Genomic DNA, 18,267 nt, shown 5'->3' on the forward strand with positions numbered 1-18,267 from the left:
TGAAGAGGGCAAAGGACTGGACCCACTCAGCCAGTTGTGCTCTTTTCTTTAACTTAAACTCGTTGCTGTGACAGGAGTAATTAACCATAGAACAATTAGTGCTCTGGAGGCGCGTCCATGGCTTCCCTGCGTGTGGGGTTACGGTATTCAGGAGGAAACTGAATTTGTGGGGTTTTTGAGCACCTCCTGAAAGATGCAAGTTGGCTGAGCTGCTGTTGAGCTCTGAGGGAGCTGGAAGGTTCCTTAGGCAGCACTGGCCAGGGCAGAACTGCCGGCAGGGGTGGCGATGTCACTGTCCCCTCCCCAGCTCTGGCTAATGAGCAGCATGAGACCTGGACAGCAGGGTGGGGGCAAAGCCTGGGCAATAGCTGCTGATCAAAGGATAAGCTAAAATCTCCTAGGTGGAGGGTGGAGTAAACAGCTTGTAAGGCAAGTCTCCATGGTTGTGTGGAGGAGATGTGCGTGTTCTCTGTGTCTGTGTCGTGTGAGCCTGGGGAGGGGCATTGTCCTGCTGGATGATCTGTCTGCACGAGTCCCTGTGGATTGCCTGTGGGTTACCAGCATGCTTCACGTGCTGCTGAAATCGTGTTGTAACCTCAAAGAGAAGAGACACTTCAGGAAAAAAAAAAAAAAAAATCACAACCCCCCCCCAACCTAGAAGGGAAAAACGAGACAGCTTAAAATCTTTTTAATTGTTTCATTCTGAGCTGAGAAATCCAAAAGGCTCCAAGTGACGTTGCCTGGTGCTATAAAAAGACATGATTTCAAGTGACAGCGCAGCATCTCTCACCAGTTTTGTCTAGCCAAATTATGAATCTGGGAATTTTCTTGTTCTCCTCGTGAGCAGCTCTCCCCAGCCCCGCCCTGTGAGCAACCCCTCCGTGCAGCTGCAGCCGCGCTGCAGAATGAGGCACAAACCAGCAGAAGGAGCTCCAGCTCTGCCCGTGGGGTGGACTTGGCTGCTGTGCCTGGAAATCGTTCCTCATCCATTGATTCTTCCCTTTGTGCTTTGAATTCCGCTCGCCACGTTGCCCAAAATTGCCTTGGAAAAGAGCATTGCTCATTTCTTTCTGGTGAATTGCAGCGGAGTTATGGCTTTGCATATTAAAAAAATATCCCTCAAGAGACAATTTTGCATGATGGCCCTGAGTTCTGATGAGGGAACAAACCACTTCAGAACAGAACAGAAAAATACCTGCCTGCTAGACCTTTCCCAGAATTGCTCTTTCTTAGGATTCGAAGATGTGCAGATTAGGTGAATCTTGCCCTCCCAGTTTCTGTTTTCCAGAACATGGGTGTGTCCAAAAAAAAAAAAAAAAAGGAGAAGTCATTCTTGGGGCACCTCAAGCTATGGCAAAGTGCTGTCTCACACTTCCACAAGGAAATGTGTTCTGGAATGACCAGAGCACAGTGGTTTTATTTGCATGTCCCACACACGGCGATGGTGCATGTCCTTGAGATCCACAGGTTTGATCCTTCAGGCCATTGGATAAACAAGAGAAATGTGAAACCTTCAGCTCCTTATGCCAGTAGAACCAGCCAGGAGCTTTTGGCATTCATCCAGCCCAGATGTTGATGCCAGTAGCCCAGATCTACAGGGCCACACATACACCTGTGGGAAGAGCTGCTTTACGGAGGGAGGGGGCAGGCTGTGCATGGCTGTGTTTCAAGCAAGGACAGACATCTTTCAGGAGTTTTGGGAAGGAACTGAATGGGGTTTGGTAGTGATCTGGCCAGGGGAGTCTGCCCTTTTCCCTTTTGGAGAAGACAGACTGTGGATTCCATTCCTTGCAGTATTTCCATCACTGTCAGTGGACATCAGCCAGACTGTCCTTTCTCTACTTCTTCAGCTTTCCAAGTGCACAGTATTTTGCTGATCCAGGAGATTTCCTAGCATTTTGTATCATCATTAAAATACATTAGTTCACTCTCCTCAAATTGGTTTAGAGGCAGTAAAGAGCCCAGCCACAGGATGCCAAAGCCATGGAGCCATGTCACTAAAGCAAGGTGGCTTTAAGGACTTCCAAAGCTAAAAACAATTTCTGTGTTCCCCTCCAGTAGCAGCTTTAGATTCACAGCTCTGCTGTTGTAGAACATGAGTAATTTTAGTGGCACGAGAACTGTTTGAGGTAATTTGTTGTCAGTCTGCGAGCCAAAGCAGATTTATTTCCCAACTCTAGCCATGCAAGGGATCTGTAACAGATCCTAACATTCCCACAGATCCTAAAATCCCTCACCAATCATTTGCTGGGAAAATTGGCCAAGGGCTGGTGGCCTCCAGGAGAAGGTTGACACTCCTGGATGGGCTCAGGGCTGGAGTTTGTCCTCTGCAGTTGGTCTCATTGGCCACACATTGGCCAGCCTGGAGATGGGCAGCTTGGAGCAGGACAGTGCCAGGAGAAGGGATGGGAGAGGTGGGCAGAGAGGAGCTCGGTGTCCTGTCCTTGTGGGTTTCAGTGACACGGTGATTGAAATTCAAACTGTTCCTTGGAGATCTGTTCCAAGGAGGGTGGTGCAGGGTTTGTGTCAGGTTTTCCTGCAGCTGCCCCTGCCCAGGTGTGACCCCAGCACAGCCCTGGCTGCCCTCAGCTCTGCAGGTGGGAGACAGGACTTGGGAAGACAGGGTAGAGAAGTCCTTGATGAGTGACTATTCCAGCATGCAGGTACAGATGCAGAACATCTCCATGTCAATCTTCCAAGTAAGTTTGAACTGCTAATTGTGATGAATTCGTTAAAGGTTAATGAGTGTGAATTGCAGAGCAGTGTTTGCCCACTGTGAGGAATGATCTTGGTTATTCTCTACAGTGGACAAAGAGCTGCAGAAAATACAGTAAAGAAGGAGAAATCGGTTAGATGTACTCGAGATGGTCTGAACCTTTTGAGCATTTTCACCCTCCATTGGTAAATTCCCTAGCAGGGAGAAGCGAATCAATTCTCTTCCCTAAAGACACGCCTTAGCTCCTACCCCAAAGAGGCCCTGCCTGCCCAAGCAGCACCTGGCCCAGCTGTGTGGTGAGCTCTGTGGGTGCCCTCGTGAGGCTTTCCCTGTGTGTCAGTGCCCGTCGTGTGCCGCCGTCCGTGCCCAGCCAGCGCTGGTGTGTCTGTGTGTGGTAGGAGCCGCATTGCTGTGCACACCTTGCTCTGGTACCTGGGTGCTAATCACCGTATTTTGCCTTCTCCAGCACCTTCCCAGCCGAGGATCTCAAAGTGTTTTACAAACATTAATTAATTTAGCTTCACAACCCTCCTGTGAGGTAGGTGGGGGATGCCATCCCGCTGTCCAGATGAGGACACTGAGCTGCTTGGGGACAGTGGCCTCGCTGCTGTGGTTAAAGCCTGGGGAGGCGACGGCCCCCTCCTGCAGAAGGAAGAGCAGTTCTGCATGATCCAGAGATGGCCAGAGCTTACAGCAAGCTGCTCCACAGCCCTGCTCCTCTCTCCTTCCTGGAGTCATGGTTTCCAGCTGGCCCCGCTGCCCCGAGGCTGAAGGAGGGGTTGTCTTTGTGGGGAAGGACATCCAGACTGTGTCACTGTGCCCCGTAGGCTGCGCTTTGGTGGTGACACACATCCCTTCTGTTCCACTTCAGCCACCCAGAGCCACCCTTTACACGCCATCCTTTACAACAGGATGCTGAAGCCCCCTCATTCCGTGGGAAAGCTGTAAGGGCAGCATCCCCTCTCCCCGTTCCTGCACAGGAGCCGTGGCTCACCCGTGTGGGAATTGAACATCTCAACCCTAAAAGCGTAGCCTTGCCAGTCCATCCATCGCTCCCAGTTTGGATTGAGCAGAATCAGCCTTTTCTGCATTGTGTGCAGCCGTTTTTGGGCTGAAACCAGACTGGTCAATTGAGAACAAACCCTATGGAAAAGTCCTAAACTGTTCTAAAGAACGAGTTGTCCTCTGTGTAGGTGCACCCCTGCAGGGTAGGGCTTGTTCCACAGCAGCTCTGCTCCGTTCTGTACGGGAACCGGAGCGGGGTGGCGCTCGGGGTCGTGCTCGGGGCTGGTCAGCGGGGCATGTTGGGGCAAGGCTGTTCTCCAGGGAGAGCTGGGAGGGAGGGTGAGCAGGAGCTTGGAACAGGAGTTGTTAAATCGGAGCGGGATGAGTTGGCCTCGGCGGGGCAGGGCCTGTCCTGGCTCTCCTGCCTCACACAGGACTTTTCCATGAGGGCGGGCAGAGCTCTGCCCAACAAAAGTAAAGGATCCTGTCCCAGCCTTGGAGCTTTGGCATAGGGAGGCAGCCTCGGAGCTGAGAGGTCAGGCAGGCGCTGAGATTGGAGATTGGCCAGCCCTGGCACGTCCTGGCGTGTGGGACCAGTTAAGGAGCGATAAGGAGCGATAAGAAGCGGTAGCATGACGAAGAACGACTACTGACCCGATTGCTCTTTGACTGATCTGTTTCTTTTTCCCCCCAATCATCGATGCAGGTGTGAGCTACTCCAAGTCGGTTCCTCCAGCCTACCCACCACCCCAGGATCCATTAAATCAGGGACAATACATGGTGACAGATGGCATATCCCAGTCCCAGGTCTTCGAGTTCACCGAACCCAGACGCAGCCAGGCACCATTCTGGCAAAACTTCAGCAGGTTAACACCATTCAAAAAATAATACCTAGAGAGATGGAGAATTTTAACTTAAAAGAACTAAAATTTAAAAAATAAAAATAAATAAAATTATATTTATAGATGGACCTTTTTTCGGAGAAGCACTGTTGCAACTAAATATATATACATATATATATGTATACACACATTTTAAAAATAATAATATATATACATATATGTATATATATAGAAGGACCAAAAACTTTTTTTGTTGTTTTTGGGAAGTAATCTGCTACTAGATACTAGGAAGCACCAATGATTTCTAACCATGTGACCTGTTTTATTTTATTTTACTCCATTGGTCGGACATCTCTTTTTGTTGGTTTTTTTTTCCCCCTGTTTTCCTTCATTTCCATCCGAGTCGTCATTGGCATCCCAGAATGCTTTCTTGCTTGTGTGACTCCGTCATGGAACTTCCTCATGGACTACATTGGTGTATATTTTCTTTGATTTAATTTATGGGGGGTGTTGTTTGTTTTTTGGAGTGCTGGGAGGTCTCTGCTCCCTGTCCCTCCCTCTCCGTCCCTCCCCTGGCTGTCCCCAGTCCCGGCCCGGGGCGGGCCCGGCGCTGTCCCCATCCTGCATCCCCCGGTCTGACTCGTGCCTGTCTGGATGTGCTCCCTGTGCTCCCGCTCCGCTGCGCAGTATTTCTCTGGCTTTAACTGTTCTCTCGTGGGCAGGTGAAACCCAGCAGAAGGGCAAGCAGCTATTTAGGAAGTGAGGGATGGGTTTTCCTCAGTTCATCTTTTGCGTTTTTTTAAGCACTTGTCTTTTTCTCAGTTCGGTGTGATTTGTTCACACTCGGAGTAAGACGGAGAAAAGAGAATCTGGGGCTTTTCTTCTTTTTTGCTTTGTTTCTGTGGGCTTATCTTTGATTTATTTTCTTTTCAAGCTGAGACATTTGAAAAGCCCACTCCTATCTTTGTTTTCCGTGCAAAGATAAAAGCTTAAAAACCGATGGCTTCATGCCTCCATTGCAGAGAGGAAAATTGGCTCCGAGGCTCTGACAAGCGGCCAGTTTTCTGTCTTCAGGAACTAAGGTCCCATCCTTTGGCCACACTCAGCCTGCACAGCAGCACCTAACGAAGCACTAATTAGCATTTGCAGGAGCAGTGACCCCAAAAGTGAGGCCCGTGGCTGCTTTCAGTGCCCACCCCACGCTGAGTCCCCCCAGCTCAGCCCTGTTAGTGGAAGGATCCTCGCCCCAGCCCTGGGAGTGCCCACCTGAGGTTAAACCCGAGCTGCAGAGGAGCTGAGAGCTCCTTGCAGCAGCTGTGGGTGTGACTGGGCAGCGTGGCTGTAGCTCTGTGCCCAGTCCCAGCTGGTGCTGGTCCAGTCCAGGCCCCTCCGTGTCTCCTGGAGGGGTCAGCGTGGTGGGCCTGGGGTGATGGACCAGCCCAACCCTCCAGGTCTCTTTCTCTCTCTTTTTCTCCCTCTGGAGATTCCCAGCTCTATTTTTAAAGACCCTTCCTACAATTTCAGCCTTAAGTACATTTGTTTGCAAGTGCAGGAGCTTATGGTTAAGCTTTTAAAACAGACCATTGTCAGGAGGAGGATTTTTCTTTTTCCTAGGGCAAATGAGACTGTTTAACCAGATTTAGAAGATGAACTTGAAATCTTTGCAGAGCTATTCTGCAAGCTCCTTTGAAAATGTGGGATGAAGTGATTGATCAGGGTATTTGTCATTTTCTTTGGAATCTGATCCACAACATAAGCTCCCCAGGACAAAGAGTGTGGAGATACATTTTTTGGCTTTTTTTTTTGCCCCCGAGAAATCCAAGTGAATGGGAAGAGCAGAGAGTGCGATTTCATTGTTTCCATGGAGCCTGGTTTTATTTCAGGGCATGTCACAAGGGTGGCATTATTTTTATTTAAATCCAAAAAGAATCTCTCTTACACTTTTGAATAATCGAGAAACTACCAATAACCAGCAAAGCCAGATTAGTGTTTTGGAGAGGAGGAGTGGCCCCTCTGTGACAGGCAGCAGGCAAACACCAGGAATCCCAAATAGGAAGCAACCCAATTTTATATCAGATATTATTTTTATGCTCTTTTGTATCGTTGCATTTTTATGGCTAGATTTTAATGTGGGATATATAGCAAATATTGTTTTGTTTCTTTAACAGAGTGGGTATTTAAAGCAGTGCATGAGATGGGTTCTCATCAGTTAACTGAAATGTTTTACTCTTTCTGAATGGCTGGAGAGAGGCAGAGAGAGAGAGAGAGAGAAAGAGAGATTCCAAAATGTTGTCAACATGATGAAAATTTCACTTATTCCTTTTGCCTTTTTAATTGCTTAGGGTAAAAAAAAACAACCGAGTAACAAGCACATTAGTTAAGCCTGTTCATTTACTGTTTTGTGCCTCAGAGAGTGAGAATGAGACATCCATAATTTTTATGAGAAGATGCTTCCTAAATATTCAGCACTAGGAAAAAAGAAACACCACCGCCACACCATTATTTGCATCATAAATCAAGATCTGACAAGGCCACTTGTTGGACTCGCAGCTTCTTTGTTAAGTGGGAAGCCCGCCCGGGCAGCGCCGCTCGCGCTGGTGCTGGCACAGCGGCCGCAGGGACGAGGGGCTTGGCTCTCGGGCCTTCAAGAAAGCTCTTCCCCTCCATAAATTGCCAAGGTGCTGCAGGAGATGGAGCATTGGCACAAAGAAGAACCAGCACTGGGTCCCACTTGAGCACCTGCTGTGGCTGTCCCAGCAGGGAGCAGGGCTGGAGCGTGTGTGACAGCGCTGGGAGCAGCGCCCATGCAGACGGGGGTGACTTGACTGAGCATCTGGTACAGACTTTTCATTCCAATGCCAGACAGGAGGAACCCACTTCCCATTCCATATGCAGAAACAAGAGAGTTGTAACAAACTTACATGTTTACGGTATTTCTCTGGCTGAATATATATATATATATATATATATATATATATATATATATATATATTAAAAAAAAAAATAAAAAGAAACCCTCTTCCCTAGGTAAATGACATGCATTACCCTTAACCTAGACACTAGAACAGAGGATCTAAATTCAAGACTTTCGCCTCCCCACCCTCTCCAAAAAGTCAAACAAGAACCAACCTAGGTGCATCTAACAGTTGTAAATAGAAAATACTACATAGAGAAATATATTTGAAATTTGTTTCAGTTTCTGGATGGGCACCAGCCGTCCATTGCAATGTTATTGATAGTACACTGTGGTGCTTTGGGTTTCTGGTTTTGTTCTCTTTATGCTCTGTCATCTTTTCATTGCAGCTACATTTCAGGGAACATGTATATTTAGTAGCTATTGTAAGTTCTGCATGGCATCACCAAGCTTATTTTTCCTTAAGAAGAAAAGAAGAGTCTGTAGGAGCTTAAAGGCACTATGACGACAGGGACTTGTAGCAGAGAATTAAAAAAAAAAAAAAAAAGGTTTTTAAAATTCTAGTTTGAAGCCAAATACTGATATTTTAGTGCTTTTGGGGTTTTAACAGTAAGAGCAAAAAAAGAAAAAAAAAAAAAAAAAAAAGAAAAAAGGATTTTGGTAACCCAGCTGATCCGCACTTGCCAGTTTTATTATTTTGTTTATATTGGACTGTTTGACCCTGTCAAACAAGTGTCAAAGTTGTGTGTATAAAACAAAAAAAAAAGTGTTTTAAAAGTGTTGTAAAGACACTGAGCCTTATGAAAATATTTATGGAATTAAATAAAAAGAAGTGAAAAGGCATCTGAAGGCATTTTAAATCATTTTCCTCAGAGCGGGGTCACCCTTCTCCCAAGGCTGAGCACGGGGTGGGGCTCCAGTGACCACCGAGGCAGCCGTGTGCCACCAAAAAGCAGGATTGTCTTGGAAAAATGCCCCTGCCCTTGCTTTGTGCCCTCCCTCTGAACCGAGCAAATTGATGAGGACAGAATGCCTGGCAGGGGCTGCTCCGAGTGCAGCTCGGATCAAATACGGGTTTCAATCCTTTCTGTCCCTGCTTTGCCCTGCTCCCAGCCCACAGGGACAGCCAGACTCTGGGGACAGATATCCCAGATGTGAGCATCCCAGATGTGCTGTCAGCATCCCAGATGTGCTGTGAGCATCCCCAATGTGCTGTCAGCATCCCAGATGTGCTGTCAGCATCCCCAATGTGCTGTCAGCATCCCAGATGTGATGTGAGCATCCCAGATGTGCTGTCAGCATCCCAGATGTGCTGTGAGCATCCCCAATGTGCTGTCAGCATCCCAGATGTGATGTGAGCATCCCAGATGTGCTGTGAGAAGCCCCAATGTGCTGTCAGCATCCCAGATGTGATGTGAGCATCCCAGATGTGCTGTCAGCATCCCAGATGTGCTGTGAGCAGCCCCAATGTGCTGTCAGCAGCCCCGATGTGCTGTGAGCAGCCCCGATGTGCTGTGAGCAGCCCCAGGCGCAGCTCGGAGCCTGTGGAATAGAGCAGGGTGGGATTCGAGGGGAGGGAGCCCGGCCACACCCGGCTCTGCTGCAGAGTCCTGTCCCGGGACAAGGAACGGGGGATTGTCCCTGCAAAGCCAGGTGCTCTCTCCAACCCCAGTGGCATTTCCCAGGTAAGGCAGGAGAGCTGTGTATTTTCTAGACAGCCTAAAAATGCGATTAGAAGCAGGAGAAGGGGGTTGGGAGCGGTGCTCGTTGTCCCACAGGCACAGTGGAAATAGTCCCAGCCAGATTGCTCCTTTTTCAGGGAGGGCTTTCCTCTCGTCCCTCTCTGCCCTGGGCTCCCTGTCGGGGTGAGGAGTGACCAGGATTCTATCACACATCCCGCACAGGTGAGGGAACCAGTCAGGGCAGTAAAAACCCACAAACCCCGAGGAACTCTGCTCTGAGAGAATGAGGGAGAGGAGAGAGGCAAAGCCGCCCGAAGGCTCCTGCGGGGCCGCGCTTTGAGCAGCTTCAGGAGCAGGCTCGCCCAGACCTCAAACATCACAGCTTCACATTTGCCTCCCGCTTCAGCAACGCCCCCAGCCGAGCTTTTTTCTCTTGCTTGCCTTGCTTACAGTGGAGAGGACGCTGGGGCTGTGCTGGGGTCACCTCTCCGAGTGATGCTGTGTCCCTCAGGGTGCACCCGGAGCCCCCGGGCAGCACAGGCAAACTGCGGCCCCGTGTCAAAGCTGCCCTTGGAGAGCTCCTCTCCCGCCACACCGCTGGCTGTGCAGGCCAGCAGGGTTCTTGCCAGCATTTTGCTCTCCCCGGGTTTGCGGCAGGAGCTGTGGCGAGGGACGGGGAGAGCCGGGAGCGCAGGATCCGCTGGGGATGGGCAGTGCACCCAAAGCAGGAACCCAGGCAGCCAGCTCTGGGTGTGCTCTGGGAGCAGGAGCACCACCGAGGCTTCCTCAGCTTCAAACGAGCCCCGTCCCTGCCCTGCAGCCTGCTCCCACCCCGGCTTGCTGCTCCCGCGGTGGGAAGAGCCCTCCATGGCCGGGAATGCTGCTGCCGCCTGTAGCTGATGGCCAAATTCTGTCTTTCGTGTGATCTGTTTGGTTTCAGCTTTTCCAGCCAGCCAGCATTCAGCTACTCCGAACTTTGCTTGCATAAAACGAAAAGCAAAACCAAAGAAACCCATTCCAAAGCCCCTTCTCTTGTGGGTAGGGTTGGGGGTGCGTTCCAGGGCGACAGCCCAGGGTGTGTCTGTGCCTCACCTGGAGCACAGGAACGTTGTGTGGAGCTGGAAACATCCACGGGCAGGGTGGGCTGGCTCCTCCTGGAGTGAGTGATGTGTTTGTGGCATGGTAGGAGTGTTTGGGAAGGGCTCTATGGCAAAGCCAGCTCTGGCTGGTGTTACAGACGAGCTTTTGCTTTTTAAGGAATGAGACTTTCGGTCTGAGTGATGGTGAAGGGATTACACATCCCAGTCCACCCCAAACAATCAATTTTCTTGTTATTCTGGAGCTAAGAAGCAGCACCAGGTTCTGCACTAAGTGCAGCAGCAGGGCAGCATCCCAAAGCATGTAATGCACCATCTGTGCTGGTTTATAAGGAACAACTGAAATTGCATGTGCTGGGGAGATTAAATGGGAATAAGTGGCATTTTCAGTGTGTTTCCAAGCCCTGTCCACCAAGGCTTCCACAGTCAGCTGCTAAGGAAAGACAGGAGCTGTTAAACTACAAATATAGTCCCCAAAGCTGCAGGTACAAATTGTAAAACTGTCTTTATTTGTCTGCACCTCCCACCTTTGCTACAGAAAAGAGACAGAAGGTATTTCTGAAATGCTTTTAATGTTCACATCCTTTTTTCTTCCAGCTCTCTCCAGGCAAAATTCATCCTGGTGAAGATTTGCACCTTCTCCTGTCAGAGCCACAGGAGTTTGTCACCTCTTGGAGGTTTGACAGATCTCTGTGCTCAGCCCTTTCCCCAGGCTGGAAATGGCTCAGAAGTTTTCCCTGTTTCAAGAGCCCCTCAGGGCACATCCCCAAATTTCCTTCCAGCCCCTCCCTGTCCAAAACCAGGGTGGCCTGTGTGTTGTCTGAGGGACATGGAGCATTTTTCTCTTCTCCTGATACCAACAAAATGAGACAGTGAACACTGGGGAGGATTTATTTTCCATTCAGGAGAGGGTGTTAAAGGCGCAACGCTTGAAGGAACACGTGTCTCATAAAAAAATCATCAGTGCTGCAAGCAGTGCCTGGTCTGGGTCGTCCTGTCAGATGTGACACTGCTGGCTGTCACAGCTCCCAGCTGGGGGGGAGCTGGGAATGACACTTTGGGGGGAGAGGAGGGGTGAACACAGAGATGGGAACACACACGGGGCTGGACACAGAGCTGGGACACACACAGGGATGGATACAGAGCTGGGACACACACAGGGCTGGACACAGAGATGGGAACACACACAGGGATGGACACAGAGCTGGGAACACACACGGGGATGGACACAGAGCTGGGAACACACACAGGGATGGATACAGAGCTGGGACACACACAGGGCTGGACATAGAGCTGGGAACACACACGGGGATGGACACAGAGCTGGGAACACACACGGGGATGGACACAGAGCTGGGACACACACAGGGCTGGACACAGAGCTGGGAACACACACGGGGATGGATACAGAGCTGGGACACACACAGGACTGGACACAGAGCTGGGAACACACACGGGGATGGACACAGAGCTGGGACACACACAGGGCTGGACACAGAGCTGGGACACACACAGGGCTGGACACAGAGCTGGGACACACACAGGGATGGACACAGAGCTGGGAACACACACGGGGATGGACACAGAGCTGGGACACACACAGGGCTGGACACAGAGCTGGGACACACACAGGGCTGGACACAGAGCTGGGACACACACAGGGCTGGACACAGAGCTGGGACACACACAGGGCTGGACACAGAGCTGGGACACACACAGGGCTGGACACAGAGCTGGGACACACACAGGGATGGACACAGAGCTGGGACACACACAGGGCTGGACACAGAGATGGGACACACACAGGGCTGGATACAGAGCTGGGACACACACAGGGCTGGATACAGAGCTGGGACACACTCAGGGATGGACACAGAGCTGGGACACACACAGGGCTGGACACAGAGCTGGGACACACACAGGGATGGACACAGAGATGGGACACACACAGGGCTGGATACAGAGCTGGGAACACACACGAGGATGGACACAGAGCTGGGACACACACAGGGATGGACACAGAGCTGGGACACACACAGGGCTGGACACAGAGATGGGAACACACACAGAACTGGACAGAGCTGGGACACACACAGGGCTGGACACAGAGCTGGGACACACACAGGGATGGACACAGAGCTGGGACACACACAGGGATGGATACAGAGCTGGGACACACACAGGGATGGACATAGAGCTGGGACACACACAGGGCTGGACATAGAGCTGGGACACACATGGGACTGGACACAGAGCTGGGACACACACAGGGATGGACACAGAGCTGGGACACACACAGGGATGGACACAGAGCTGGGACACACACAGGGCTGGACACAGAGCTGGGGACACACACAGGGATGGACACAGAGCTGGGACACACACAGGGATGGACACAGAGCTGGGACACACACAGGGCTGGACACAGAGCTGGGGACACACACAGGGATGGACACAGAGCTGGGACACACACAGGGATGGACACAGAGCTGGGACACACACAGGGCTGGACACAGAGATGGGAACACACATGGGGATGGACACAGAGCTGGGACACACACAGGGCTGGACACAGAGCTGGGACACACACAGGGCTGGACATAGAGCTGGGACACACACAGGACTGGACACAGAGCTGGGACACACACAGGGATGGACACAGAGCTGGGAACACACAGAACTGGACAGAGCTGGGACACCCACGGAGATGGACACAGAGCTGGGACACCCATGGGACTGGACACAGGTCCTGCACAGAGCTTTGGAAACACAAAACTGCACACACAGAGCTCTGGAAGCAAGCAGATCCTGTTCACACACACAGCTCTGCGCACACACAGGCCCATGACATACACCTAGAGCCTCTCTGACCTTATTCCTGTTTCACTGCTGGATGGGAACAGAGACACATTTTTGCCAGGATCTGGTTTTTCCACAACAAATCCTGGCACTAAATTCACTTATAAATAACCTCTGAGAATCAGCTCCAAGACACTCCGGGCTGCCTTCATGGCCAGCCCTGGAAGCCAGTGGAGTTAACTTGAGAAGAGAAGATCCATTCTCTGTTTTTCATCTGGAGAAGCAATTACTGGATCTGTTGGTGTATTTGCTTCTCTTCTTATCTCACCTTTACAAAAGCTGTACAGCTTTTATTCAGTAAATCCTCAGATGGTGTGGATGTGCATTCAAACCTCTGCAAGGTCATAGGAAATAAAAAAACAGCTGGCCCTTGCCCACAGTGTGGTCTGCCCTGGGTGGAAATGGTTTAGGACTTAAGAGGTGCCTCGTCCTAAAGACAACAGTCTTTAAGTCTGGTTTTACAGAGGCTGGGTTGATACCCTGAGCACTGCAGAAATGTGAGGGGAGCAGCAGGTTTGAACAAAGAAGTCATTTACAGGAGTCAGTCACTGCTGCTGTGTCACAAAGTCCTTTGTCACTGCCTGGCCTCCCCAGATGAATGGTCTGGGCAGAGCTCTGCTGAGCTGCACTGCCCAGGCTGGTTTAATATCAATCTGATGCTGCTGACCTGGACATTTGATAGCTTTTCCTTCATCAGTCACTCCTGTGCAGGGAGATTTGAGTCTGAGGAAGGGTAGCACGTCTTGAAGTGGAATTGCTTTCCACCATTTGAGCCATCACACAAGTCCTCTGCCCTCTGTTTGGAAGCTGGATAAAGCAAAGTGCCGTTTGCCTTGGTTTAAATCCTCAGCAGCCAAACTGTGCTTTTTCCATGCCAAAAAAAGAGCAGCCTGACAGCATCAAAGCTCAGGTGACAGGAAAGTGGGTGATTTTTACAGAGCCTGGTTTTTACACAGCCCTAAATCAGCAAAGGACAAGACAAGCAAATTGCACTGATAGTGCAATTGTCAAATCTCTGTCACTTGCTGCCTTATCTGTCCTAAACCAGACTGTTTGTATTTTGTGATTTATTTTAGTTGATTTGTGATTTATTTTTTGGCCTGGCTGGAGCCCAGCTCTGCTGTGTCGGTGTCCATGGCCAGTTGCAGAGGGCTCTGGCGTTCCCAGGGGACACCCAGGTGACACAAAGGCCTGGGACAGTCCCCAAGAGCCCTCCCACTGCCACAGGTGGTTCATTCCCGGGGTGGGGCTGTGTGCACAGGGAACAGGGAAGGTTTTTCCCTGATCCCACCAAGGGGAGCTACCCCCACCTGCCTTAACAAAGCCTTATCCCAAAGGCTTTTTCAGGGAGTATGTGACCAACACTCTGCTTTCCTCAAAGTTTCGCTCCCCCACAGATCCAGGGCAGCACGAGAGGAGTCCCTGGCCAGCCCTGCTGCTGCGGTGGTTTCACGCAATTCAGAGGAAATCCCGAATCTTTGGACCAGGAAAGGAGAATAGGAGCACATACAATAAATACCCGTAACTGCTGGGAGCCCAGGGGGGGCCGTGGCCTCTGGCTCTGCCCCAGCAGGGATTGTTCCCCTTCCCCAAGGACGGAGCAGGCTCCCCACAGCCCCACTGTGCCTGCTCCTGCTGGATCTCCTGCTGGAGGCACCTGCTGCTGCTGGGACAGGGGACTGGGACACTCCAGGTTTGTATCCCAGCCCCTCCCCGGCTGCCACGCCATGGCTGTGCAATTCCTGCTGGAAAGGTGGGGGCAGAAGGAAAAGGACGGAGAGAAGGAAGAAATGTTGGCTGGCCCAGGCCTGGCACGTCCTGCCGGTGTTCCCGTGCTGCCAGGGGGCCTGGCCCTGTTTCTCCTGTTTGGATGCACCATTAAAAGTTTGATTTTGCTGCCTGCTTAGAGCTGAGTGGTTTCAGCCTCCAGAGGGCTCCATTACAGACATCCCTGGCTGTGTGGGGGTCCCAGGTGGGTTTGTGGAGCAGGGGGGGAACAACACTTCCCTGGCAAAGGGAAATGGGTGCTTGGAATCTACCATCCTTGCACGTGGGACAGGGACATGCTGACTGCTGGTTTCCAGCACAGGGAAACCAGGCTGAGGTGGCAGGGGCTGAGTTCTGTCTTCTCCTGCAGGCTGCAGAAGGAATCAGAGCCCTCTGCTCCCAGAGGCTGCTCCAGCAAAGCCCACGTTCACCCCAGAGCTCATCCCACTCCCCACACTGAGCTCCTGGGAGTGCGGGGTGGGAGCAGGGTTAGTGGGGGTGGCTGGCACTTAGGGAATGACCAGTGCCCAAAAATCCAGAGATAACAGCTGTGAGAGGGAGAGAAAACCTGCTCACCACTGGGCTTTGTCCTGACTCTGTGATTCTTCTGGCTTTTCATAAAAAGGCACATTGGTGATAGGGAAAGGGGGGTAAAGGCCACACTCCTCCTGCAGCAAACACAAACAAAGGCTGATCCAAACTGCTGTAGAAATGCCAGTTTGAATGTTTGAATTCCACCCCCCACCCCAGTTATAATCCCTCTGCCATTCCCAGGAGAGATTCCAAGAGGGCAGCAGGAAAAGGACACTGCCTTCAGTGCCAGGATTATCCATCCCTGCACCAAACCACATCACCCTGCTGTTAACACCAGGGGCTGTTCTCTGGGACCTGCCAGGTGTGCAGAGTCTGGACACCAACGGAAAAGTTGTGCTGGGCTCCCCGTGTGCCAGTGCAAACAGATGGTTCCAATGAGTAACCGTGGCTGGGAGGGTTTCTATCCAAACCTTGTGAGGGGATCCTTCAGGTGGAGCTGAGCATGGAGAACCTGCCAGCAAAGCCAACAGCAGCTCTGTCCAGCTGTGCTTGGAGCAAGGAGGCTCCAGGCTGAGGGGGCTGGAAGAAGCCTTAGCAGCCAAGGCAGAATTAATGACATGGGAACGCTTGTCTAGGTAAAATATATGGAATTTTTAAAAAATTGTTCCTCTTGACTTGTGGGTCATAACAAATTAAAGCTGCTCTGGGAAAGGCCTCATTTGTGTTTGGCTCCAGTGCTGGAGCTGGGGAGGTCTGGGCTGGGCTGCAAGGCTGAGGTGGCCTCAGGGACATCACTCCAGACTGCTGGGGCAGCAACAGAGGGCTGAGGGCTCCCAGAACCGGCACTGTGATCACAGGCAGTGTGTGCAGAGATCCCAGTGCCGCTGCAGGGGACTCCTGGGGACACAGCACAGGTGAAAGCCCCTTGGTGCGTCGTTGCCACCGGGCTGGGTGTCCCCAAGGGCCGCCCCAAGCTGGGCATTTGTGACAGCACAGCCCCTCTGAGGCATTTCTAGCCACCTGGTCCTGCAGGGATGGACACAGAGCTGGCTCCACAGGCTCTCTGCAGCCTTTCCCAGAGCCTGGAAAGGCACCCTGGGCATGCAGGGGCTGGGTCAGCTCTCACCTCTGGGTTCAGGCTTCATCCACAGCTGAACAGTGGGGCAGGAGCAGAAGGGGGTGCTTTGGTTGGGCTTCTGAGCGCTGAGGAGCTGGGTCAGCTCTTGCTGGATGCCCACAGATTCCCAGCTTTAATCATGGCTATGTCGGCTACTCCCCCTTTATCCTCACTTCTCCAGAGTCAGTCAGGGTTTTACTCTGGACTTCCAGGATTTCAGCCTTTCCCAGGAAATAAAGCACCATAAGGGTTTCAGTGCAGCTTTGCCCCTTCAAATCACACCCTCCCCTAAATGCTCCAGGAAGAACAAGGCTGCTCAGGCAGCAGCAAGGCTGCCAGGGAAGGACGGGATCTCAAGTGCACTTTATTGAGCTAAAAATAAGTTTATTCAAGGAAAACAAAGTCCACATGCAACAAAAATGCGAGGGGATGATGGCAAAGAGATGATGGCACTACAAACCAGGAGAAAGTCCCTTTTCCCAGACTTTGTGCTGGAACCACAGGAGGGGTGAGATTCTGCTGCTGAGAAAGAAAAGGTTGTTGGGAAGCAAGTGTGTTATAAATGATCTCCTCAGGAAAGCTGGAGTGCAGCAGAGCTCACATTAACAAGGCAGAATTAAAGAGAGGCTCCATCATATGAGCCTTACCCATGGTTCTGCTGGCTTCTTACACAATTAAACTCTGAGCTTGGGGCTGCTCCTGTGGCCTGTTCCTAACCAAAGCTGTCCCACTCTCGCCCTGCGAGGCACAGCTAAAATTAACTGGGCAAGAATTGCACAACCCAGCCACAAATTAGCAGATCCAGAGCGTGATGCTTGACATTGTCCCAAAGTCCTCAGTTCCCACTGAAAAATAAAGCTGGTCTGGAGACTTGGACTTGGCAGGAGAAGGGAAAGCTCAAAATAGATGTGGCTGCCTGCTCTGGGTACGGAGAGTGCTGGCTGAATGGTTTAATTAGCTCGTGTTAATGAAAAGTAAATTTTGAATACTCTCTCCTCCAGATTTTCATCCTGCCAAATGTTCAGATGATGCACTTTCAGATGGCTGAACTTCTCCTAAACCCCAAACAGTTGGAAGCTCCATGGTAGCAACAATCCCAAGGTTCAGTGCTTGACATTCCTTCCATCCCCATCAGGGCAGGTTGTTCTCAGGATGGAAAACCATGGGAACAAACACTCCTTGGTCCAAGGGCCAGGATTGCCTTTTCCTCTGTGCTCAGCTACAAAGATCCTTAATGGAGCCCCATGTCAGCCTCAAACTACTTCCCAAAATCAAAGCTGACATGGAGATGACCCAGACTGGTGGGAGAGTTGACAAATGTCCAGCAAAAAATACCTGAGAAGAGCCATGACAGGCAAATTTAGATTTATTTCAGTGAGGGCAACACCCATTGCCTGACAGTGCCTGCCCAGCCACCTTTACTTCCATCAGAAATAAGGGAGGACAAATCCCTTCCCAACTCTTTTTTGCTAAAGCCCATCTTCACTTAAAATGGGAGAAAAAATAAAATGCTTTCTTTCCAAATGAGCAATCTGCACTTTTATTTTCCTCTTTCTAGGGGCATTATTTTTACCCTCTGGCTGTGGGTCAGAGGGAGAACAGGGGAAGAAGGACTCTTCTCCCCCGGAGCAGCAGAGCCTTTGGCTTAAGAAATCCAGACAAAGCTGCTGAGAAAATGATGCCAAACAGCACCCATTCCAGGGCAACCTTTGAAACCATTCCCTTTGCCTGCTG

The 18,267-nt window shown here is 51.0% G+C and overlaps 1 protein-coding gene across 13 annotated transcripts in view; it reads left to right on the plus strand.

Moving 5' to 3' along the window:
• Positions 1-14,655, plus strand: part of ARHGEF9 (Cdc42 guanine nucleotide exchange factor 9) — a 177,523-nt gene extending 162,868 nt beyond the window's left edge. For 9 of the 13 annotated variants that reach the window (XM_068205125.1, XM_068205134.1, XM_068205138.1 and 6 more), the window contains one exon: positions 4,428-7,536. In XM_068205125.1, coding sequence (XP_068061226.1) covers positions 4,428-4,609 — 182 coding nt within the window. In that variant the 3' untranslated portion in view covers positions 4,610-7,536. Of the gene's footprint in view, positions 1-3,182; positions 3,255-4,427; positions 7,537-14,512 lie in introns of those variants that run through there. The other 4 variants (XM_068205126.1, XM_068205129.1, XM_068205127.1 and 1 more) reach the window with 4 other exon arrangements.
• Positions 14,656-18,267: the final 3,612 nt, after the last annotated feature.

This window comes from Anomalospiza imberbis, chromosome 14 (genome assembly GCF_031753505.1).
Source record: "Anomalospiza imberbis isolate Cuckoo-Finch-1a 21T00152 chromosome 14, ASM3175350v1, whole genome shotgun sequence".
Lineage (NCBI taxonomy): Eukaryota > Metazoa > Chordata > Aves > Passeriformes > Viduidae > Anomalospiza > Anomalospiza imberbis.